The 25,412-nt window shown below is 37.5% G+C and overlaps 1 protein-coding gene across 2 annotated transcripts in view; it reads left to right on the top strand.

The window, feature by feature from the left end:
- EIF2AK3 (eukaryotic translation initiation factor 2 alpha kinase 3) overlaps window positions 1–24,230 on the top strand; it is a 65,733-nt gene extending 41,503 nt beyond the window's left edge. The window contains exons 10-17 of one of the 2 annotated variants that reach the window (XM_045550049.1): window positions 1,731–1,843; window positions 3,974–4,096; window positions 6,472–6,621; window positions 7,831–8,611; window positions 13,261–13,428; window positions 18,493–18,594; window positions 21,979–22,041; window positions 23,015–24,230. In XM_045550049.1, the coding sequence (XP_045406005.1) occupies window positions 1,731–1,843; window positions 3,974–4,096; window positions 6,472–6,621; window positions 7,831–8,611; window positions 13,261–13,428; window positions 18,493–18,594; window positions 21,979–22,041; window positions 23,015–23,215 (1,701 nt within the window). In that variant the 3' untranslated portion in view covers window positions 23,216–24,230. The other variant, XM_045550051.1, reaches the window with a different exon arrangement.
- Window positions 24,231–25,412: the final 1,182 nt, after the last annotated feature.

Here is a 25,412-nt window from a genome sequence, read left to right as displayed (position 1 = left end):
ATATAATGGACAGTTTCTAGTTCTTATCTAACTGAACCTCTCCATATTTGACACTGTCACACACCTCTCCTTGACCTTTCTTACCTGGCTTCCTTGACACCACACTCTCCTGTTCTCCTTCTTGGGTGTGGTATGGATGCCTCGGGACCTCATGTTCTTCCTTAGCCTCTTCCGATAACAATGATATTCCTCAGGGCTCACTCTTTTCTTTATCCGTCTCACAAACTCTCCTTGGATGGTTTCCGCTGCTTTCCCAGCTCCAATCATCTTATATACTAAGGGTTCCCAAATCTGTTTCTCTGGACCAACCATCTAGTAGGTGCTATGCAGGTACCTCAAATGAGCCATATCTCCAGACTGTCCTCATTTCCACTCCTATTCCCATCCCCAGCCTGTTCCACTGGCATTTTTCTCTTTCAATGGAATGTACTGCCATATTCAGTCACCAAAGCCAGAAATCATTCTTCTGTCTCTAGTCAGACTAAGTTCTGTCAAATTCTTCATCCTAAATATCTTCAAATTTGTCATCTTCTCTACATCTCAATTTTTGTTTCCCTGGCACAAACACCATCACACCTCTCCTGAGTTGATAAAGTAGCCTCTAACTGGTCTCCTGCTCCTAGTTCTCAGGCTGTCTCCGATCCATTCTCCACACCCTAGCTCTAGCTGCATTTCCTGGCTTAAAAACCTTTAATAGCTAACTCCATGTTGTGGCTGGCTAACATCCAACCTTCTTAGAACATGCACAGTTCTGAATGATTTGTACCCTGCCTGCTCATGACCCATCCTTCACCGTTACCGTAATCCCTTCCTTCCCCTCCCGAGAATTCACTGAGCTCTGTCAGCTCTTCCTGTGTAGGTGACACTGTCGCTGAGCCTGAAAGCACTCATCCCTCTGACCTTGCCTCTGAACTGAGTTCCCTACTTCCTCTCCCTTCCCTCTCATGTACTTAACTCCTTGATATCTTTTAGTTTGAAATTAGTTGTCATGTCCTCTGGGAAGTCTTCCTTAACCTCCTGTTTCTGAGTTAGATTCCCTGTCTGTATCTTAGAATACCCTGTACTCCCCTTACTAAAGTATATGCTAGGTCATTCCTAATTTCTCTCTCTGCCGCCATACTATACATTCTTAAGGACAAGGACCAGTCTACATTATTTACTGCAATCTTCCCAGCCCCTTACATGGTGCCTGGCACATAATCAGAGCTCAGTAAAGATTTATTGAAATAATCAATGACTTAACAGATGACCCAGAGTACCCCATTTGACCGTAACAATTATTAACATCCTCTGGAAAATCTTTTAGGAGATGTTGGTGAAGAGACATTGCAAATGAGAGATTACCAAATTTAATTTCCTATTATTGAAAGCATTTTTAAAGCATCTGCAAAGTTGGTTGGGAAAGAAATGACCCAAATCTTGCCCAGAGGTTTGCATTAATACTTACCTGTGTATGCTGTCTTTCTCGTTATGTCTAGTTTTGTATTATACTGTACGTATAAAATACCCACATTATAAAGAAACAAAATCCCCTCAAAGATTAGAGGGATGGCAATAGGAAGATAAACTCTTTTTCTTTAATAACGCAAAATTCTTTACTTTGTGTTTTTATAATGCTTTTATTTTTCTCAATACTATTTATTTTTCTATGTTACTTTATAGCCTAAGATTGTTATCTAACTTCAGTTCAGCCCTGTACTGGTAGTGATTTTGTTTTTCTACCTTATCAGCAAAGGAAGGAGTCCGAAACTCAGTGTCAAACTGAAAATAAATATGATTCTCCAAGTGGTGAAGCCAATGACAGTAGCTGGAATGACATAAAAAACTCAGGATATATATCACGGTAAGAGTCCTATAAAATATAAATGTGTGTTACAGCTTCTGATAGTAACCATTTGAATCAAAGAAAAGATGACATCTAAACCAAGATCTTGTTTAACTGTTTTTTTAATGTGTGGATATCTGGATAAATAAAACATAGACTTAACCCTCAAGTAACTTAAATTTATTTAAAATGATGTATACCCTAAGAGGGATAAAAATAGAGTGTTATAGGAGTTAAGAAATTCAATACCAAATTAAGTTCTTATACAGGTAACTTAGGTATTTAGGATCTACCATGTACAGGGATTGACATTAATAGTATCAAATAATAATTATTATGTGTATTAGAGTATGATCTAAATCTCCACATGTTTCTCAGGAGGCTGAGGCAGAAGGATTGCTTAAGCCCAGGAGTTTGAGGTTGCTGTGAGCTAGGCTAATGCCACGGCACTCTAGCCCAGGCAACAGAGCGAAACTCTGTCTCCAAAAAAAAAAAAAAAAATTAACAATACTTAAATACTATGATATAAAGTCAATGCATCTTATGTTATATGATAGAGAATAAGAGAGGGAAGAAAACAAAGATTTGCTCTATTGGTTTTTATATAAGGCTGGACGTGGTGGCTCAAGCCTATAATCCTAGCACTCTGGGAGGCCAAGGCTGGAAGATCGCTTGAGGTCAGAAGTTCAGACAAGAGCATGAATGCTGGATTCAGCCATGAGTTAAAATCTCCACTTTGTCATTTATCAGCTGGGAACTTAGCCAAGATGATACTTATATTTATAGGGTCTATAATCATATATAAACTCTTTCTAGAAGATATATCCATTTTTATATAGATGTTTTTCTTAATATAGAAAGATAATTCAGTTGGTCTTCCAGGAGTAGGACCTGAATTTTGTGAGCTTTTGCATTTGAGGAGATGGATTTGTACTGAGGTCTCTTAACTAGCTATTTTTAGGAATACAGATTATTACTCTGTAGGTAATTGGCCCATGGAGGGTTGGGATTTATTGCTTCCCCTCCTTAACTCCATGCTCTAACCAGCTGAGGCAACTACTTAATTAATACAAGTGTATAAGTCATAAAGTAATTAACTTACTTATAAGGGACACCAAACATCTAATTTATTCATTTATTAATTCATGCATTTATTCAAAGACATTTGTTAGACCTTCAATTTGCCAGGTAGTGCCCAAGTTTTGGAAACACAGAGAGAAACAAGAATGCTTTCCTTCCTGCGTTTATGGCCCCCACAATACAGTGGCAGTGGGACAAGGGAACCAAATAACTGAGAAATATTAAGTCTAAATAGTTCAAAGCATTATGTGCAGAGTGCTATGGGGTCTAAGAAAGCTTTACAGGGGTGGTGAGATGAGCAGAATAAAGGAAGAATAGGGTTCATTAAGTGCAAAGAGGAAGGCTGTCGCAGCAGAGCAAATAGCAGAAGCTTGAAGTTATTAGAGAGCATGGTGCTAATTGACTGGAATGTACAGTGCAGGTCAGCAAGGTCAGGCACTAAGGGAGAAACAGGCTGCAGGGTGGAGGCCCCATTGTGAGTGACAGGTGGCGAGCTGGCTTCTGTCTGACTGAACACCTTCAGCAGTGAGTGCAGACCAGGGAGGCGACTGAGCTGGTGTCAGCTTTGGTTCCTAGGAAGGTCTATGGCCAAAAAAGTACTTGAGTATAATAGGATTGCCTAAATTGTTTTCATAAAATTTACTGGCAATGGGGTAAGATTAAAATACCTTTTCTAATTAAGTACTAAATGTCACAAAAAGTAAAAAGTTAGAGAATTAAGAATATGGTATTTTGGTAGATGATAGGACATGTTGGATAAGACACATCAGTGGTACAGTTGCTGTAAGAACAAGTGATAACAAGTGATTCCCCATTAAACAAAGCTTTTTTGTTTTTATTTTTCCTAGGAAACCTATAAAAATGTGTTTGCTTTATTTATTATACAAGCAAAAGAACTAAGAATGCTGTTAGTAGAATTCAAATGATGCTCTTAATGAAAATGAGTTCTATGAGCTTACTGAGTTTATACATTTTTATATATCATAATGTTAGATTGAACTGATTTTTTACCTTACAACAAAATTTAAACTATTGTAAACTTTTTAAAAATGTATTTTTTCTTTTTAGATATCTGACAGATTTTGAACCAATTCAATGCATGGGTCGTGGCGGCTTTGGAGTTGTCTTTGAAGCTAAAAACAAGGTAGATGACTGCAATTATGCTATCAAGAGGATCCGTCTCCCCAATAGGTAATAGATGGTACTTTCAGTAAACTTGGATTGAACACTGTATGATCTAATCTCATGAGCGGAATGTCTTTCTTGCTGTACTCCATAGACACTATAAAAAGCATAGTTTCTGACCATCCAAGTCTTAGGTTCTAAGTGCTACGAGATGACTAGCTGTCTAAAAGTTGTGATCTGTATAGATTGCTTTATATCTACTTAAAAAATATGCCCTTGTTTTTGATTCTTAACGACCTAAGACCTGACTTTAGTGACTTACAACAGACTTTAATATTAATAAATAACAGTATTTAAAAATAATCTATATTTATTGTGTTAAATAAGGAAAAGTATTAAAAAACATTTGAATTATATTTTCTCTACCTAGTAATAACTACTGTTAACACTTTACAGTATTTCCTTTTGATTTTTTTTTTTTCTGGTCATAAATTTACCTAATTGGTAGCACAGTTGCCAATGCTGTACAGTTTTGTCTGTTGCTTCCCTCCTTGTATCTTCAACATTTTCCATACTATTAAGAATATTTCATTAAAATACTAAAATACATTAAAAGCATTTTATGGCTTGGTAATAGTCCATTTAATACATGTGCCTTATTTTGTTTAATCATTTCTTATTGTTAATTTGGTTTCTGATTTTTTGCTAATAGAAATAACTTTGCAGCGTTTGTCTTTTATATAAATTTTTGACCACATCTATTTCCTTAGGATGGATTCCTAGAAGTGTAATTTCTGGCTCAGAACAGAGTGATGCTTCATGGGCTTTCAGCAATATTTTTTTTCCATTTACGTAGAAGGTTCTTATTGATTCTTGATTAAATGTGCACTAATTACTGTGCTGTACTCATATCTGATAGTTACATTTTTTTTTTTTTAACTCTGCCAAGTCTCAGGGAAGTTACAGTTTAGAGGGACACAGAAATTTGATGGTTTGGGTACTGTGGAGCTAAGTTTTTTCTTTTGGTAAAAAACTTCTGTGAAGTTTAAGTATTTATGTGTGCCAGGTACCACAAAGGCTATAAACATTAAGGTTTCTGCCCTCAAGAAGCCTGTAATTTTTTGGTGCTTTTGTATACATACTCAAATGATTACAATGCAAGAAAGATAGTGACCTGTACCTTATCTTAGTAAGTAGTATCCCATGAAGAAGCAGCAGATGTAATGGAAAGGAAATCAAGCTTTGTGGAGATGGTGACGTTTGCTCTGGGTGCTCAAGAGTAGCCTTTCCCTCAGTAGGCAAACATGTAGGGGAGGGATGGCGGATGGCAAAGGCTCTCAGCAAATACGCAGAGATGGCATGGAGAATGGTGAACGTTCTGGAATGGGTGGAGCAAAGGGTAAGAACAGGGGCATATGGAAGAGAGGATGGAAAAGCTAGGTCATAGTACTTTAAATGCCAAGCAAAGAAGCTGAGATTTTATTCTGTAGACGGTTGAGTCTGTGAGTAGAAACGTGACTGACAAAGTGGAGATGACTGGTAGCAGTGTGTACATGGCTGATACAATGAAAGGATAGGAGGGCAGGATTGTTCTGTAGGAGATTTTTTGGCAACAATTGAGTCCAAAGATAAGGAATGAGTGTAAGGTATTGAAAAGGAGGACTGATAGGATTTGATAACTGAATGTGGGGACCTAGATGTTGGAGAATTAAAAAACGTACCAGGATTCTTAGATTAAGAGAGTGGGGAACATTAACAACAACAAAACAGGGAAAAAATCAGAGTGGCTGATATTCTTGGGCTGTTCTGTTTGTTATTAAAGTTGATCATGAGGTCCCTAGAAATGTGGGATTGGATCCCTTAGAAAAGCTGTCAGAGGTTGGGGTTGTAATATTTACCCTGTGGGGTGGTCTTTCTCTGTCCTCCTGAGCTGAGATGCTAAACTGTCTTCTCTGAATTCACTCATACCTATTTGTCCTCCTATTGAAAACAAACATTAAGCAATAATCTTTAAGAGTCTGTGGTGATTCCTTTTTAGTCAGCCAAGAAAGCTTTATTTGAACAGGCAATATGTGCTTATAGCACTTATTTCCAGAAGGAAAAAAAATACTAAAATATATGTATTTTTTCAAATACATGTGGCTTTTTATAATTATACCTAGGCTAACTCTTCTGTTCCTAATTTTAGATTCAAGGGAGAATTCTATTTTATTATTTTTCTATTTTCACCATTGGATCTGAGTGTTTCTTCAGATATAAACAACCTTCAATGTAATCTTGTTTTTTCTTCTCTTTTTTTCAGGCTAATTTTCTTTTTTAATTTTTTTTATTGATACATAATAGATGATATTTTGAGGGTACGTGTGATAATTTAACACATTCATATAATTTGTAAAGATCAAATCGGCATAATTGTTAAATACTTGTTTTCTCTCTTTCAGGGAATTGGCTCGGGAGAAGGTAATGCGAGAAGTGAAAGCCTTAGCCAAGCTGGAACACCCAGGAATAGTTAGATATTTCAATGCCTGGCTGGAAGCACCACCAGAGAAGTGGCAAGAAAAGATGGATGAAATTTGGCTGAAAGATGAAAGGTAACTTTGTTAGACATAGACTTAAAAATTAATATTTTCTTTAGGCTAGTTTTTTGCTGATGTGAACACAATATCATTTCTATAAATTTAGGGATTTTTTTAAAGAAAAAGAACAGCAGAGTTCTATTCTATGTCATGTTTTAGAAAATTCTCAAGCCCCTTGCTAAGTGAAATTCTTATTTAGTTTTTGGAAATATAATTTTTAATTTTTTTAAAAAAGGGCTCTAAGAATTGTGATTGAGCCTTTATAGTGACTTTTCTTAATATCAGGTATTATCTGCTTCTGTTTGTCTCTGTTCTTTTAAAAAATACTTTTTATTTAGCTCTTCTCTTACCAGTTAACAATTTACAACTCCTTTTAAGTAGTTTTAAACTATTTTCAGTTAAAAATACATAAATGTAGGTACCCTGAAGACATTTCTCATGTTAACTATGGTGTGCTAAAGGAAGAAAGGCCCTTTAAAAACTACTGAAGGAAAGAATGAGAACGCATCTTTACTAAAAATAGAAAAACTTAGCCGGGCATGGTGGCACGCACCTGTAGTCCTAGCTACCCAGGAGACTGAGGCAGGAGAATCACTTGAGCCCAGGAGTTTGAGGTTGCTGTGGGCTAGGCTGACAACACGGCACTCTAGCTCAAGTTACAGAGCGAGACTCTGTCTCAAAAACAAGCAAACAAAACTACTAAAGAAAAACAAAAAAGAAGCATGTGTGGAGTAAATAACTGGAGTAAGCTCCTGCCTACAGGTACCTAAGCAGCATTAGATCCAAGTGAAGTACCTTGTTAAAGTGTCGCTAATTATAGACTTAACCAATAGCGAAACCATGGAAGGACCAAGTGAAGTGGCCCCTGTCTCAAGACCCTGTGCGCTCCTGTCCTAATTTGGACAGGGGCTTCAGAATAGTGATTCTGGAGGAATCCTGTCCTTGTTTTGCATAAAAGGCTTTGGCCACTCTGGCATGACAGTCCCAGACAATTGTTTCATGTATAAAATTAAGCTTTTAAGTTAAGCTTTTTAGAAGAAATGGATGGAATGTGATGTTCTCTACTTCACATAGCATGTTTTTATTTAGTCTATATGTTGTTTTGTTGTTTATCATTGATAACTGGCTTTATTATAGTTGAAACTTTTTAAACAAAGGATTCCGTTCCAATACTTTTATCAGTATATATTCATTCTCACCCCTTTGTCTTTCTCCTACTTTTAGCACAGACTGGCAACTCAGCTCTCCTAGCCCAATGGATGCACCGTCAGTTAAAATATGCACAATGGATCCTTTCTCTACAAAAGAACATATTGAAATCATAGCTCCTTCACCACAAGGAAGTAGGTCTTTTTCAGTAGGGATTTCCTGTGGCCAGACAAGTTCATCTGAGAGCCATTTCTCTCCACTGGAATTCTCAGGAACGGACCATGGAGACATCAGTGGGTCAGAGGATGCAGCATACAACCTCCAGGACAGTTGTCTTACAGACTGTGATGTGGAAGATGGTACTATGGATGGCAATGATGAGGGGCACTCCTTTGAACTCTGTCCTTCTGAAGCTTCTCCTTATGTAAGGTCAAGGGAGAGAACCTCTTCTTCTATTGTATTTGAAGATTCTGGTTGTGATAATGCATCCAGTAAAGAAGAGCCCAAAACTAACCGACTGCACATTGGCAACCATTATGCTAATAAACTAACTGCTTTCAAGCACACCAGTAGCAAATCCTCTTCTGAAGCTACTTTATCTATTTCTCCTCCGAGACCAACCACTTTGAGTTTAGATCTCACTAAAAACACCACAGAAAAACTCCAGCCCAGTTCACCGAAAGTGTATCTTTACATTCAGATGCAGCTATGCAGAAAGGAAAACCTCAAAGACTGGATGAATGGACGATGTACCATAGAGGAGAGAGAGAGGAGCGTGTGCCTGCACATCTTCCTGCAGATCGCAGAGGCGGTGGAGTTTCTGCACAGTAAAGGACTCATGCACAGGGACCTCAAGGTCTGTATCTGTGGAACATCACACGAGGGTTTCAATCTGATATTTTATGATTCAGAGCATTACTTGCAGTACTCATCAGTTTTTAACTGAAGGACCCTTAAGAGCAGAGGCATCTGGGAGCAGAGGTCTGAGAAAGTAGCCTGAAGGGGCCTGCTGCAGGAATAAGAAGTCTCATGTTGGAAAACATCAGGCGAACCATGCATTCTCCTCTATAATGTTTTTCTGTTCATTTTACTGGGAAGGTTATTTATTCCCAGTAGTCTAGATGAGAAAAAAAAAAAGAATCTTTAGGTAAAATCCACCATAAGGAGATACACCCTGTTTCTCCTATGGCTTTGAGTGCTCTGCCACAGGCACCCCTAGGGCCCTGAAGCAGCATGGTGAAAGGGACCCAAATGGAAGGAGAGACGTTAGTTCCTTCATTATTAGCCAGTTCTGAATTGGAGCAGATCTCTATACTTTTGCCCCTACTTCTGAACTCTTTGGACTTTGGGGGAAGAGGTGAGAAGTTGGATGGAAAAATGTTGTAAATGGTTAACCAGTTGTCTCCAGGAAATACAGTCCAAATAATAAGAAATATATATATAGGCCGGGCGCGGTGGCTCACACCAGTAATCCTAGCATGCTGATAAGCTGAGGCGGGTGGATCATTTGAGCTCAGGAGTTCGAGACCAGCCTGAGCAAGAGTGAGACCCCGTCTCTACTAAAAATAGAAAGAAATTAGCTGGACAACTAAAAATATATAGAAAAAATTAGCCGGGCATGGTGGTGCATGCCTGTAGTCCCAGCTACTCGGGAGGCTGAGGCAGAAGGATTGCTTGAGCTCAGGAGTTTGAGGTTGCTGTGAGCTAGGCTGACACCACGGCACTCTAGCCCGGGCAACAGTTAGACTCTGTCTCAAAAATAAATAAATAAAAGAAATAGATATACACACACACACACACACACACACACATATGTATGTATGTATATATAAAATAAATAAACAAATGGTTCACCAGGTGATTCTACATAAGATTCTTACTAAAACATGGCATTCCTTAGTAGTATGTATTTCTGCAAATAAGTATATGGAACTTTTGTTCTACTAATTTCTGCCATATTCCATATACTCATAGCAGTCACCAGTAGATGTGCAATGAATTTATAAATACTTTTTCTGATGAAATTAGCCTAACTTCTTCACAGATGTGGATCCATTTTAGGTATTTTCAGTTTTGTTTTATGTAACCACAAACTTAGCTATTTGGACAGAGGTTATTTTCTTCTAAAATCAGCAGTAGGTTTCTAAATTCTGGAATATATTTTGAGAGTTTTGGGATAACAGGAACAAGAATTAGAAATAACTCCTATTTCCCATATAATTGTTATTTAGTTACATATAATCACTATGTCTCAGTGATTTTGATGTAGGCCCAAACTGATTGCCAGGAATTGTTATGCACTGAATGAAAAGTTCAGAGATGAATTATTTTTGTTGGAACGGAGCAGACAACTTACAGGAGACCAGACACCCCTAACTTGAGAGAATACTAGCTGTTTAGGTTTGAATATGGTAAAGGCTTATCATTTGATGGAAAACAACTTGCTGATAAACACATTCTCCTTTTTTTCTTTTTTTTTTTTTTGAGACAGAGTCTCATTCTGTTCCCCAGGCTAGAGTGCCGTGGCGTCAACCTAGCTCACAGCAACCTCAAACTCCCAGGCTCAAGCAATCCTTCTGCCCCAGCCTCCTGAGTAGCTGGGACTACAGGCATGCGCCACTATGCCCGGCTAATAAAAAATATATATATATTTCTTTAGTTGTCCAGATAATTTCTTTCTATTTTTAGTAGAGACGGGGTCTCACTCTTGCTCAGGTTGGTCTCGAACTCCTGACCTCAAGCAATCCTTCCGCCTCGGCCTCCTAAGTACTAGGATTACAGGCGTGAGCCACCGCTTGCTATAACACTTGCTATACACACAGATGTCAAGTCGAAAGGCAACAAATTTATGTTTTCACTAATAATGAATATCTGCCTGCTAATTTAAAATATAAATGAGATATTGATAGATATCTGTTTAATGCTACAATGTTATCTAAAGATTTTTCTATATTTGTCTATACGTTAGAAAAATTCCAAGGAGGAAGTTAATTTCCTCTTTTCTTTTTCTAGAAATCAAAAAGGTTTTATTCCTTTCTAAAACACAATTCCTTTTAAAGATTTCTAGTGTACTAAAAAGAAACTACCAGCAAGATTTGTGTTCTTTGTTGAAAAAGCTTTACATTGTACTACAACCTTCTAGGACCTCTCCCCCTTTTGTATTTTGGTTATATTTTTGTCATCAGGACTCTCTGGCACCTGCCTCTTCAGACTGACTTCTAGTCTTTTATTCTCTCCAGTCTGGGCTTTTCTCAGTTCCTCTAATACACAGTGTTCTCATAGAACCTTCTCTTTCTCCTTCATCATTCTCAGCACACCTGGATTATTTATCCTGTGGTTTCCATGGGGATACAAACCATTGACTATAGCCTCAGGACAATGCCTGACATGTTCTAGATGCTCATATCATTTTATTTTGAATTTTCTCTTGTTTGCAACCAAAAGCATTATACTAATTTAACCAAAAAAGGAAATCTCTTGGCCCATATGACTAAACTGTTGAGGATTCAGGTAAAGTTTCAGCTGGGATCAAGTGATTTGGCCAGAACCTGGTTTCTCTCCTCCCCACTTCTTACTTGTATTTTCAAGCAGGCTGTCCCCTCATAATCTCAGGATGGTTGCCAGAGATTCTTAGGGCCACATGTTTTTCTTTTAAGCCTTTAGATGTGAGGGTGGGGAGAAGAGTATTGCTTTCCCTCAGTGTTGATCAGAAGTCCTGGGTTTCATTTCTACTTGATAAACCAAAGATACCCACCCACCCCTAAACCAGTCTCCTGGCCAGGGAATGGGATTATACAAATTGGTTTAGGCAACCTGTAGAGCCAGCATGACTTCCGCACAAACAATGGGGTTGTTGCACAGTTAGGAAGAAGGGAGTTTCCAAGTCAAGTGAGATAGTTCTGGTGGAAGCACGGAGGGTAGATGCTGGAGAGCCAAACCCGTGTCTATTACAGGGTTCAGTAAATGCCAGCTGCCCTCAGAAGGTGCGGATGGGGAGGAAAGATAACATTTGAGGCCACATAGCCTATTATTGTCTGTGGTACAAGGTTATTTGTGGGGAAGCTGCAGATTATTACATGGATTAAGTTATACACAATAACTTCTTTGCTTCAAGGTCAACATTGTATATTGGTATTTTAGAGTTTGGGAACAAAATGTAATTTCTGGTAGTATTTGAAGCATGATGAAATTCAATTACATGAGCTAAATGGCTGCCTTTTTCCTTATTTCAAGGGCTGCAAATGGTGGTCATATTACCTGCAGGGTAGAGTAGACTCTAAGGGAAAGATGATGTATTTCATACAGGGTACTTTGGGGTTAAGGAGCCCTGAGACATTTGGTTAGATGTATCCTGTAAACAGTTTCACATGAAAGTTTAGAACTCGGGACAGAGGTCTAAGAGTAGATTGTAGTCTTGAGAGCATATGAGTTTTAGAAGAGGCAGCATAGGGTAGTTAAGAACTCTTATTCCTCTTGATAGTCTATTTCCCCCTCTCTGATGCAAACCAAATGCTCAGTCTTTTTCAATCATTCATCAGTAGTGATTAGCTACCATAGAGCAAGAACTATACTCAGTGTTGGGCACATGACAGTGAATTCTAAGATCCTTTTTTCATAGAACTAGACGACTTGAGTTTGAATCCCTGCTTGCCTAATTGCTAGCTGGGTAACCTTAAGCAATTCGTGTAACTTCTAGGCCTCAGTTTCCACATCTGTAAAATGGGGGACTACTAGTACTCATCTAATAGGGTTGTATTATGAGCTAATAGTAGCAAGCTGCTTTGAACAGTGCCTGGCACATGGTAAGCGCTGTATATGCATTTGCTATTATTGTTACTATTATCATTATCATTACTATGGCTTAAGTCATAAATATAGGGTAACTTGGAGGAATATATAAAAAAATAATATTGAAGATTAAGTACTGTGGCCCCTAGGGAATGTGGATCTCTCATGGTTTAAGTAGATGTTCAATAAATGCTAGCTTTCTCTGCTTCTCTTCCCTTTTCTTTACTAACAGTGCCTGTCTAGCATAGAAGAATTGTTTTTATTTTCACATTAGCCCATTTTAAAGAGAAGTATGGGCCGGGCGTGGTGGCTCATGCCTGTATCCTAGCACTCTAGGAGGCCAAAGTGGGAGGATTGCTTGAGATCAGGAGTTCAAGATCAGCCTGAGCAAGAGTGAGACCCCATCTCTACTAAAAATAGAAAAAATTAGCCAGGCATGGTGGTGCATGCCTGTAGTCCCATGTACCTGGGAGGCTGGGGCAGAAGGATTGCTTGAGCCCAGGAGTTTGAGGTTGCTGTGAGCTAGGCTAATGCCTCGGCACTCTAGCCCGGGCAACAGAGTGAGACTCTGTCTCAAAAAAAAAAAAGAGAGAGAGGTATGCTTGAGAATATCTGGTTTCTTATATTTCTTTCTCTATATAGTCATTTAAATAATTCTTTACTTTCTCTCCTTCTCCATGTCCAAGACTGTACTTTTGTCTGTTTTATTTTTTCCAGCCTTCCAACATATTCTTTACAATGGATGATGTGGTCAAGGTTGGAGACTTTGGATTAGTGACTGCAATGGACCAGGATGAGGAAGAACAGATGGTTCTGACCCCAATGCCAGCTTATGCCAGACACACAGGACAAGTAGGGACCAAACTATACATGAGCCCAGAGCAGGTGAGTTTTCAGACTTCTACTTAGTTAGCATGGCAGCAAGCTGTACGTGCCTGATGAATCTCCACCTACATTCTCATTAAAATACCCAGTAACATAAAGTCTGAAAATTATGAAAACTGGCAATAATGTTCCACAGGCGACACAGCAAGGGTGCAACTTCTACAACCTGAATTGAGGGTGGATTAAGTTAGAACACATAAAATGTGTTCACCCTCTGAACCAGACCATGACAGCAACCAGAAATTTAGAAAGAGACTTTGAATTCCACCCTCCGAAACCTACCTCCAGTTTGCCTTGTGTAGACTATCTAGACACTGTTTTCAGAGCGAGCTAGAGCTAGGGTTACTGTACTGAGTATCTGTGGTAATTCACAGGCAGCTTCCAGCATGTACCATGGCGGGAAGTAGAGGTACATAGGCTGGGTTGTGTTGCCTTGTGGAATGCTTTGTCCTCAGAGGACAAGCACTACTATAATCAAGGCAGGGACTGGAAGAGTAGTGGAAACATGGCATCCTGGGAGCTTCAGAGGATCATCATGCTCAGCCACCAACAAGTGAATGATCTTTACAAGCTTCTTTGTGCTTAGAGCAGCAGGTCTCAAACTTCTTGGTCTCAGTACTTATTTACACTTGTAAAAATGATTGGGAACCCAAAAGTTTTTCTTATAAAATTTTGTCTATCAATATTTGTCACATTAGAAATTAAAACAGAAATTTACAAAGCTTTATTAAATCAATCAAAATAACAATATTAAACCTATCATATCTTAAGATATTTTTACAAAAAATATTTTCTAAAACAAAAAAAATTAGAAGAGAGGCATTTGTTTACATTTTTGCCAGTCTCTTTAGTGTCTGACTTATAGAAGAGCTAGATTCTCATATCTGCTTTTGTATTCAGTCCGTTGCAGTATGTTATTTTGGCTGAAGTACATGAAGAAAATACAGCCCCACACAGATATATGTAGTTGGAAAAGGGAGGAATATTTCATTTCAAGTAATTGTGGATATTCTTCAATAGTATATCAAAACTCAATAAGTGGTAGTTTCTATCACTTATTGAAGTCATTTACACTGTGGAATCTAAAACTGTATAAGTGAATATTTTGTACTCTGTTACTTTAACATCCCTTGGTCCATTTTGCACTTTGAATGGTTCTTTTTACCCATGCATGATTTTGCATTGTGTATTGGTCATTTGGAAACTGTTATTGGTTCCCTTAAGTTAGGCAACTTTTCTAAAAATTGTCACAGTTCATTATACAATATAAAAAATCGTTTTGGTGAATAGCAACACCCATCTCACCAGAAACGGCTTTAAGTATAAGGATGTTGTCAAATTCCCACTGATGGATACAAATTTTTCAAAATTTGAATTTTCACTTGAAAGTTCAACTTTTATTATTGGTAACAAATACTGTCAGTTTTCCTTGAAGTACCATTCTCACATTGTTCCTCTTTAAGAAAATATCTGTTGGCCGGGCGCGGTGGCTCACACCTGTAACCCTATCACTCTGGGAGGCCGAGGCAGGGGGATCACTCAAGGTCAAGAGTTCGAGACCAGCCTGAGCAAGAGTGAGACCCCGTCTCTACTAAAAATAGAAAGGAATTAGCTGGACAACTAAAAATATATAGAAAAAATTAGCCGGGCATGGTGGCACATGCCTGTAGTCTCAAAAAAAACCAAAACCAAAGCAGCCAGCCAGGCATTGTGGCGCACACCTGTTGTCCCAGCTACTCATAAGGCTGAGGCAGAAGGATCACTTATAGCCCAGCAAATTGCAGTAAGCTACAGTGACGCCACTGCCCTCTATCCACGGTAACAGAGTGAGTCTCTGTCTCAACAAAAAAGAAAACAAGGAAACTGAGCACCCCTCCTCACCACCCCCCACCCCTTCAAAAAAAAAAAGAAGTTGTAAATGTCTTTTTATGATCACAGTGCAATAAAAAAAGGTTATAGTGGTTTGTTTTGATTTTGGCTTTTTTGTTTATTTTTTATTTTTGTTTTTGCTTCTGTTTTGGCTAGCTGGGAATTTAAAAACCCTTCTAAATAACTATCAAGTCAATAATGAAGTGAAAATACTTATGCAAAGTATTAAGAAAATAAAGGAATGAAAAATATTGAAATCCAAGTTATCAAAGTTCCATTGAGAGATAAATGTATTCATTCTACAGGCCTTCATTACATAAGCACATTACTGCATAAGTGATTTCATATTCTGTCCAGTAGGAGGCGGAGAGGAGCTAGGAAAATGGAGAACAAGCATAAGAACTGATACTGGTGAAACAGTAAAACAACATCACCACGGTTGATTTTAATAATTTTAAATAAAAAAGATAATTCTCTCCAGCAAATCTACTTAAGGGGCGAAAAAACACAAATAAATTTAGAAATTAGAAAGGATACAGCAGAGACTTTAATTTATAGAGAGATTATTACACATAAACAATTACTTGCAACCAAAAAGTAGGAAAGAAAATCTATTGGCCCAAGTAACTGAATCATCCTGATCAAATGATATATGTCCTGGACCTGGTGAAAGGAAAACTTAAAACTATATGAAATATCAAAATACTATAAATACATATTTCTATCCATAGGAAAAAAAGACTGAAAGAGCCATAAAATATCAACAGTCATTGCTCCTGAGTAGGGGGACTTTGAATGAATTTTAATCTATTTTGGACTTTTCTGTATTTTCCAATTTCCCTACATAGGCATATATCAGAATTGATACTAAAAAGGTTTTTAATAGCATTTTTTAAAAATTCATTATTTAAGAGGCTGGAAATAATACTTTTACATTTTAAGTATTGTGAAAGTAAAACAAAAATGAATAAATAAAAATGATTCTGTCTGGATGCTTATTAATGAAGAGCTCACTACATAGAAACCCCTGTTTAACATAGATGACCCACTCTCTACTCCCTGTCAGAGTCTATCCCATTTGTACTCTTTTGTCATGAAATGTATAGTAGGTAAAATATGTTAGTTAAAACGGACAGTGTTTATTCTATTCTTAATAATCCTCTTTAAATATAAAAACTATCGTTTTATAAAATGCCCCTTTAAAGTGTCTCGAGTCTCTCAAAATACTTTGGCTGTGTGAATTGTCTTACCCAAGGCTCAGAAGCTACACTAAGACATTGTTTTACAATATTTATTATCAAAACTCTTAATTTTCTTATCCTTACAGTAAATGAGCAGGGCCCACAGTTACTTTGTTCTTGGTTGTAGTTACCAAAAACCAACTTCTAGTGTTGCATGGTGATAAAACAACTTAAACTCTGAAATGATATATTCTATTATATTATACCTCCCTTGAGACTTTGTACTTAATTCCTTATTTTTTAGATATTTTGCAAAGATGACTTCATGTGCTCATGAGGCTATATTTCTTTTTAAAATATATTTAATAATATTTTTAATAATAAATTTAGTAATACATTATATATTAATCTGTCCTCTATGTAGAGAATGTGGGAAATTATAGGGATGTATTAAAAAAAGTACAAATCACTACTAAAAATCTCTAAAATTTAACAGCAGTTATTTCCTTCTATGTGTCTATGTATGTAGATAGACACATACACATCTTTAATTTTTTTACTTTATTTTGGAGAACAAAATTGGGATTTTGGATACAATATTAAAATGTAAGCATTTCTTATATTTTTAATTATTCTTAGAAAATACTTATGGCTACATTGCATATGTTCTGTTCACCAATTTATTCAATGTTTGTTTTGGACATTTTAGTTACTTGTAAATTTCGCTGTTAAAAATATCACCTGGGTAAGTAACTATCCCTGTACCCAAATCTCTGTCCACATTTCCATCCACCCTAGGATGGATGAAATTAGATGGGATTATAAAGTAGGAGTAAACATTTATCACCAAGTTATTTCACATGAATTTGTGTCAATTTATATTCTCCAAGTAGTGTGAGGCTGTCCTTTTCAGTCTTCCCTTGCAAGCATTGTTTTCAAATGTATTTTCTTTGAATACTTCCCAAACCCCAGGGATGAGAGGGAAGGGAAGATTCAGGTCCCTACAGTCACTTAGAAGGAAGGAGAGTGATGCAGCTGATGTGGCCACTGAGCTTTTCCTCTGGTTTTCTGTCAGCATAGAGGCAGGAGCCAGGGAGACAGATGCCAAGTACAGCTAGAAGGAAGGTTGTGAAGGGCTCGTAAAACCTGGCAAGTGCCCTGTGACCCTCCATCCCCCAATTAAGAAATACCAGCGTGGAGCATTTCCAAAGTGATGCCCCCTTCTTGGGCTGTTTGCCAAATGTCAAGTTATATGCCTAAAGAAATTTTCACAAATGAAAGGGCTCTTCTGAGCCTCCAGGAGGTCACTTTCAATTTGAATGAAGCTTTGTTTAGCAGGGTAGTTCAGTTGTAATTCATTTGTTCATTTTAACAAATGAGTATTTATTGAGGCCCTTCTCTATACTTATCCCAGTGCTAGAGGATGGCAACACAAAAGCAGCAGCTCTCTCCCCTCCAGGACTTTATAATCTAGTTGTGAAGAATAAGAAATATACACATGAAAAATACAACCAAGAATGCAAAGTAGTCCATAATTAAGTGCTGTAAGGAAGGCTAATCACAGTTGATTAGTGGTTTGGAGTAATGAAGATTTTCTCATAAAAATGGGTGAGGGCTAAGATGATTAGAAATGAGAGATTTGCTTTAGATAGTGTTTGCTTTGAAAAACTTCACCTCAGGGGTAGTTGAGCAGCTTTTACTGGCTCCCACCAACTTTTTCTTTTTTCTAGCATCATCACAAGGCTCCAGGTTTCTGCTGGGCCTGTTTCACTGATGCATATCTCAGAGCTGTACCTGGGCTTTCCTTCTGTAATGCTGAGTACTTTAATTACTCTTAGTGTGGTACCTTGAAGAAAAGAGGCTTGAGAGATTAACTCTTTGCTAGCATTTTTACACATACATTTGAACCAAGAAGTGACTAAGTTAACTCTGGAATTCAGTAAGACTGTAATATCAATTGTACTATCTCAGTGTTATTTTTTTCTTAATATTTTTTCTTTATATGGAATTTCAGATTCATGGGAACAACTATTCTCATAAAGTGGACATCTTTTCTTTAGGCCTGATTCTATTTGAATTGCTGTACCCATTCAGCACTCAGATGGAGAGAGTCAGGGTAAGTACTCCCATCCTCAAAAAAAAATTTTGTTTAAAGGTTGAAAAAGAAAATAATCTGAAATTTACAAAGTGAAGAGTTTTGAAAGAATATTATTCTTAATACCAGCAACCTAGTTAACTAGAAGATGTCATGTGAGCAACACAGGGAGGATTTCTAGACTATTTGCTTCCATTTAAAACTCAGTCTTGGGGGTGGGGGGGCAAGGGCAATATACGTAACCTAAACTTTTGTACCCCTACAATGTGCTGAAATAAGAATAAAAAAAAATAAAAATAAAAACATGATAAAAAAATTTAAAAAAATAAAAAATAATAAATAAAACTCAGTCTTCAAAAAATTGCTTAGATTATTTCTTCCTAATTTTTGCTTAAGTTCATCATAATTTAACACTATCTTACACGCAATAAGTTTATAATAAGAAAAAAGCTAGGGGGCCCCCAGGGTAAGGGAGCAGGGGCAGGGGAGTGGGGAGTGCAAGAGAAGGGAGTGGTGGTGGTAGTTGGCTGGAGAAGATGTTTCCAGAGGACAGGTGGCCACACACTCATGTATTTAAAAGCTGACAAATTAAGCAAAATTAGTTTTTTTCTCTCAAAATAAACCATAACCCTAGCTTTTAAGGCAGATAACACTGAAAGTCTTTGTAAAGTAGGCTTCTGTCATGTTTCCCTATCCTTCATAAGTGGTTACCCTAGCTCTTCTGGTGGTTGTCCCTGGTATCCTGGTATTTAACTCCACGTTTCCCAAGTTTATGTTCTTAATCACCATTTCTTAATTTATCAATTTTAGATCTTACCTATTGATTTCTGGCCATGGTAGAAGAGGATATAGTTCTCACATAGAACCAAAGGACTCATATCTTCTAATAACTAAAAGGACCTACCAAATGTTTTGTACAATAAATGGAAAAAAATGATAAAAGCAACCAAAATAACTAAATTCCAGAACACCAGAAATAAAGGCCCTGAAAACTTCCAGAAAGGAAAATAAAACAAGTCCAACCTAAGTAAAGGATCAGGAATCAGATGGCATCAAAATGTATATAGTTACAAGTTAAAGAACACCATCAAGAATGTGAAAAGATAAGCCAGGTGTGATGCCATGTGCTTTATAGTCCCAACTACTTGGGAGGCTGAGGCAGGAGGATCACTTGAGCCACGAAGTTCAAGACTGGAGTGCACTACGATCGTGACTGTGAATAGCCACTGCACTCCAGCTTGGGCAACATAGCAAGACCTTGTCTCTAAAAATAAAATAAAGTGAAAAGACAGCCCACAGAATGGGGGAAAATATTTATAAATCCTATATCTGAAAAGTGTCTAGTATCCAAAATATATAAAGAACTATTACAACTCAATAAAAAGACAATTCAATTAAAAAATGGACAAAGCAATAGAAATTTCTCTAAAGAAGACACACAAATGGCCAATAGGCACATGAAAAGATGTTAAACATCATTAGGCATTGGGGAAATGCAAATCAAAACCACAATGAGATAGCACTTTACAGAATCTACAATGTAATAAAAAAAATGAAAACTAGCAAGTGTTGGCTGGGCGTGGTGGCTCACACCTGTAATCCTAGCACTCGGGGAGGCTGAGGTGGCAGGATTACTTGAGCTTAGGAGTTCAAGACCGGCCTGAGCAAGAGTGAGACCCTGTCTCTACTAAAAATAGAAAAATTAGGCCGGGTGCGGTGGTCACACCTGTAATCCTAGCACTCTGGGAGGCCAAGGTGGGAGGATCGTTTGAGCTCAGGAGTTCGAGACCCCAGCTCTACTAAAGAAATAGAAAGAAATTAGTGGGACAACTAAAAATATATAGAAAAATTAGCCGGGCATGGTGGTGCATGCCTGTAGTCCCAGCTACTCGGGAGGCTGAGGCAGGAGGATCGCTTGAGCCCAGGAATTTGAGGTTGCTGTGAACTAGGCTGACACCACGGCACTCTAGCCTGGGCAACAGAGTGAGACTCTGTCTCAAAAAAAAAAAAAAGAAAGAAAGAAAGAAAAATTAGCCGGGTGTCATGGCGCAAACCTGTAGTCCCAGCTACTAGGGAGGCTGAGGCAGGAGGATCACTTGAGCCCAGGAGTTTAAGGTTGTGGTGAGCTACCATGGCACCATTGCATTCTACTCAGGGTGACAAAGCAAGACTGTGTCTCAGCAACAACAACAACAAAAAAAAAATAGCAAGTGTTGGCTAGGATGTGGAGGAATTAGAACCCTTGTACTTTGCTGGTGGGAATGTAAAATGGAGCAACTGCTGTGGAAAATAGTTTGGCATTTCCTGAAAAAGTTAAACGTAGAATTACCATATGATTCAGTGATCCCACTCCTAGATATATGTTCCAGGGAAATGAAAATATGAACACAAACATGTACACAAATGTTCATAGCAGCATTATTTATAATAGCCAAAAGTTGAAATAACCCAACTGCCCATCATCTAATGAGTGGAAAAACAAATTGTGGTATATCCGTACAAAGAAATACTATTCAGCCATAAAAGAAGTGAAGCACTAATACATGCTACAATATAGGTGAACCTTGAGACCATTATGCTAAGTGAAAGAAGCCAGACACAAAAGTCCACATGTGTATAATTCCATTTTTATGAAATGTCCAGAATAGGAAAATGCATAGAGACAAAGATTAGTAGTTGCCAATGTTTTCTCTGTGCTTCAGCATAGCTGTTCTCTATGTATATATCCATATATACACATATATGTATGTAAATGTATATATCCATATATACACATATATGTATGTAAATGTGTATATACACACACATATATACAATTGTTCCTTAGTATCTGCAGAGGATTCGGTCTAGGATCCCCCACGGTTACCAAAATCTGCGGATGCTCAAGTCCCTTATATAAAAGGTTGTAGTATTTGTATATAACCTATGAACATTCTTCCATATACTTTAAATCATCTCTAGATTACATATAATAACTAATACAATGTAAATGCTATGTAAATAGCTGTTATACTGTATTGTTTATGGAATAATGAGAAGGAAAAAAGTCTGTACCTGTTCAGTACAGATGCAATTGTCCATTTTTTTTCCAAATATTTTTGATACGTGGTTGGTTGAATCTTCTCCCACAAAACCCGTGGACACGGAGGGCCAACTGTGTGTGTGTGTGTGTTTACATATCTCCCCTATACTTTGATGATTTGATGAAGTGAACATCTGTGCACAGGAAGCACTTGTATATAGATTACCTAGTTAGGAAAAACTACGGAGAAGTTTTCCGTCTGGTGAATATACAACCTTTCTTCTTAGTCATTCTGTTTGAATATCAAAAAATATTTTTGTATTTAAATAGATTCATATGTCAAGATAAATTTAAAGATAAGTAACCCTTTTCTTTCTTTTTAGACCTTAACTGATGTAAGAAATCTCAAATTTCCACCACTGTTTATTCAGAAATATCCTCGTGAGGTATGTATAATCCTTATCTTTTATTTTTTTTCTAATCATATTTAGAACTTAAAGAGTCCTCAGCAGTCCACTCAGTCTCCCCATTTTACAGATGAGGAAGCCAAAGGTCTAGAGAGGAAAGGGACCTGCTCCCAAGAGCATGCGATGTGTTAAAACCGAAGACTGGAGCGCAGGTCTGGCTTCCTCAGCCCAGTGTCCTGTGCTTCGTGCTGCATGACCTCCTGTGAAATTTATACATTGATAAATATAGAATTTTCTTAAATAATTAAGTTGAGGTAAATAGATAATATGTATTAATTATCAAATTGGAAAAAGTCAAAATGTATCTTTCAGTATTATAAGTGTAATGAAGGATTGCATTAAAAATCAACTTTATAATAATATCCTTAGATATGTTTAAATGAAACATCTTTTACTAAAAATTGTTATACTTTTGCAAAGTTGTTGAATGTATTCCCAGGAGGGTTCATAAAAGCATATATTACATTAAAAAGAATTTTTAAAAATCAAGAAAAAGTGTTGGTTACTGATCTCTGGCATGATTTTTTTTTTTTAATTGAAATTTTTCTTGAGATATATGCAACTGTAAGATGAATTTATTTTTAAAAATCTGATAATGTCTGTATTTCAAAGATGTGATTTTTATAACCCTTTATTGTATGTTAGAAAATCACCAATTGCCCAAAAATGTTCCATATTTGTTTGGAGCAGGGGTTGGCAAACTAAGCCCCAGAGGTCAAATCCAGCCTGCTGCCTATTTTTGCAATAAAGTTTTATTGGAACACAGCCATATCCCTTAGTTTACATATTGCTTTGGCTGCTTTTGTGCATCAATGGCCAGATTGAGTAGTTGCATCAGAGACTGTATGACTCATAAAATATGTACAGAAAAATTTTGCTGGCCCCTAATTTAAAAGATTGTTTAGTGATGTAAACCTGGCCCTTTTGTCATGAAACAATTTTTGTATTCCAGTATGTGATGGTTCAAGACATGCTCTCTCCATCTCCCATGGAACGGCCAGAAGCTACAAACATTATTGAAAATGCTGTATTTGAGGACTTGGAGTTTCCAGGAAAAACAGTGCTCAGACAGAGGTCTCGCTCCATGAGTTCATCAGGAACAAAACATTCAAGACAGTCCAGCAACTCCCATAGCCCTTTGCCAAGCAATTAGCCTTAAGTTGTGCTAGCAACCCCCATAGGTAACACAGAATAACCCACCTCTTAGGAATGTGACTTTCCACAATTGCGGACTTGAAAATTTTGTTTGTTGCTCAATTTTATTTTGGACAACTTTTCCTAAGTCAAATTTAAACTGGATTTAGGAGCATAACCTAATTTGAGCCAACTCCTGATTTTTGCTATACTTGGGAGAGGCCTGTCTAAATCACATGTGGTCCTTGTTCTTTGTTTTTGACACTGGCTGGCCAAGCTTTATAGCCCCCCCCTTTTGCCTAGGGAGGTAGAAGTAATCCGTAAAATATATAGAGAGAATTAAAATGGAAATATTTTTATAATGCAGAAGAATGAAAGTCTACCCATGTGGTAGACTATATTGCTCTAGAAATATGCTTTCTAGAGATATGATTTTGAAACTGATTTCCAAAAAAGAGATATGATTTTGAAACTGATTTCCAAAAAAGCTGACTCCATTTTGTCCCTGGTGGGTAAATTAGGAATCTGCACTATTTTGGAGGACAAGTAGCACAAATTGTATAATGGTTTATGTCCATAGTTTTATAGTCATATTTGTAGTAGTAAATCGCTTTATTCCTTAGATGGTTCTAGGGAGAGTGTAGAGCTTTTTGTACTTTTACCGCCAATAAAGGGAAAATGAAGCTTTTTATGTAAATTGGTCAAAAGTTCTGGTTTGGGGAGGAAAAGAAGCCGTAGTAAGAAATGGATTATATATTACAACTAACTTCTTTAATTTTGGACTTTTTAAACCTAATGAAATCTTAAATGTCTTATATGTAATCCTGTAGGTTGATACTTCCCCCAAACTGATTATAGATAACACCTTAATCATCTAACTTGCTAACATTTTCACTGTAAATATGTTTATTTTTTATTTATAAAAATTCTGAAATCAATCCATTTGGGTTGGTGGTGTACAGAACACACTTAAGTGTGTTAACTATTGTGACTTCTTTCAAGTCTAAATGATTTAATAAAACTTTTTTCAATTATTTGCAGTTGACTCTTATTTTTAGGAGTTAGTCCCAAAATGGTAGATTTTCATATTTATAAAATGGGATCAGAGGTGTAGGAAGAGTTTTAACCCTATCCTCAAGCAAACTTATTCCTAACCTGTTCCAGACAGATGTCTTTTCCATTATTTCCCAAAGTCTTGGCAGGACCTATTCAGAATTCACAGGATCCGTAATCAACAGACATTTGCTCCATTCCTACTCTGTGCCAGGGACTGGGAATATAAGGAGGACTCTGCCCTAAAGGGAGACCTCGCAGAGAAAAGGGGCTGTGGTGATGCTCATTGTGTTGATATCATGGTTCATCCAGTGGGTGCCCCGTGGAGTCATGTGGCATGCTGGACTGACTAGGTACGAACCAGCCAGACACAACCTGTAAGGGTCAAAGTGCATGAGTATCTCCATCTTATACATAGATAATGGCTGCCACGCAAAGTTACAAGCAATTTGTGAGCTGGAAAAACACTTCCCAGACATTTGTGGCCGACTATCTATCCAGACTCACACATTGTCTTCCTTCCCCAAGTTCTGCTTGGCTCCTGGCCAGCCCAACCCCACTGGCTTCATCTCTTGGCTAGCCAGGAAGGGGCGAATGTTAGTCGGGGGGGCACTCTAGTCACGGGATAAGAAAGAATTAAAGATTAGAATAGTTTTAAAGAAAGAAAGTTTACTTCTCAAAGGGTGAGAAGGGCACGACATGAAAAGAAAGGAGAAGTGTCAGCAGAGAGGGTAAGAGGTGTGGGGTTTTTATTAGGGGGTAAAGGAAAAAAGTAAAAAAGTGATCGCTGCCAGCTGATGGCAAAAAGCTGTGAAGCAGCTGTATCTGTTTTTTTCTTTTTTCTTTTCTCTGTGAGTCCTTGGAACCTGGTCTGGCAGGAACAGGAGCAGGCAGTACAGACACCCCTGCTGTCCACTTAGGGCTCTTCAAGGCTATGAAAACAAACTCCTAGAGATAATGAGTTAAAGACAATGAGTTGAATCCCAGGTGTTTATTCAAACAAAACAAAAGGCAGTTGTGTTGTGAGTTTATTCCTCTTTTTGTTTGATAATTTCTCTTTCTCTGTTAACCAGTTTATTAACAAGGCCATCCTTACAGCAAAGATTTGTTGATTTCTTCCCAGCACACCCCACTCAGTCCCATAAAGATCCTTGGACCTCCAC

This window comes from Lemur catta, chromosome 4 (assembly GCF_020740605.2).
Source record: "Lemur catta isolate mLemCat1 chromosome 4, mLemCat1.pri, whole genome shotgun sequence".
Taxonomy (NCBI): Eukaryota; Metazoa; Chordata; class Mammalia; order Primates; family Lemuridae; genus Lemur; species Lemur catta.
This window is presented reverse-complemented; position numbering and strand designations above follow the sequence as displayed.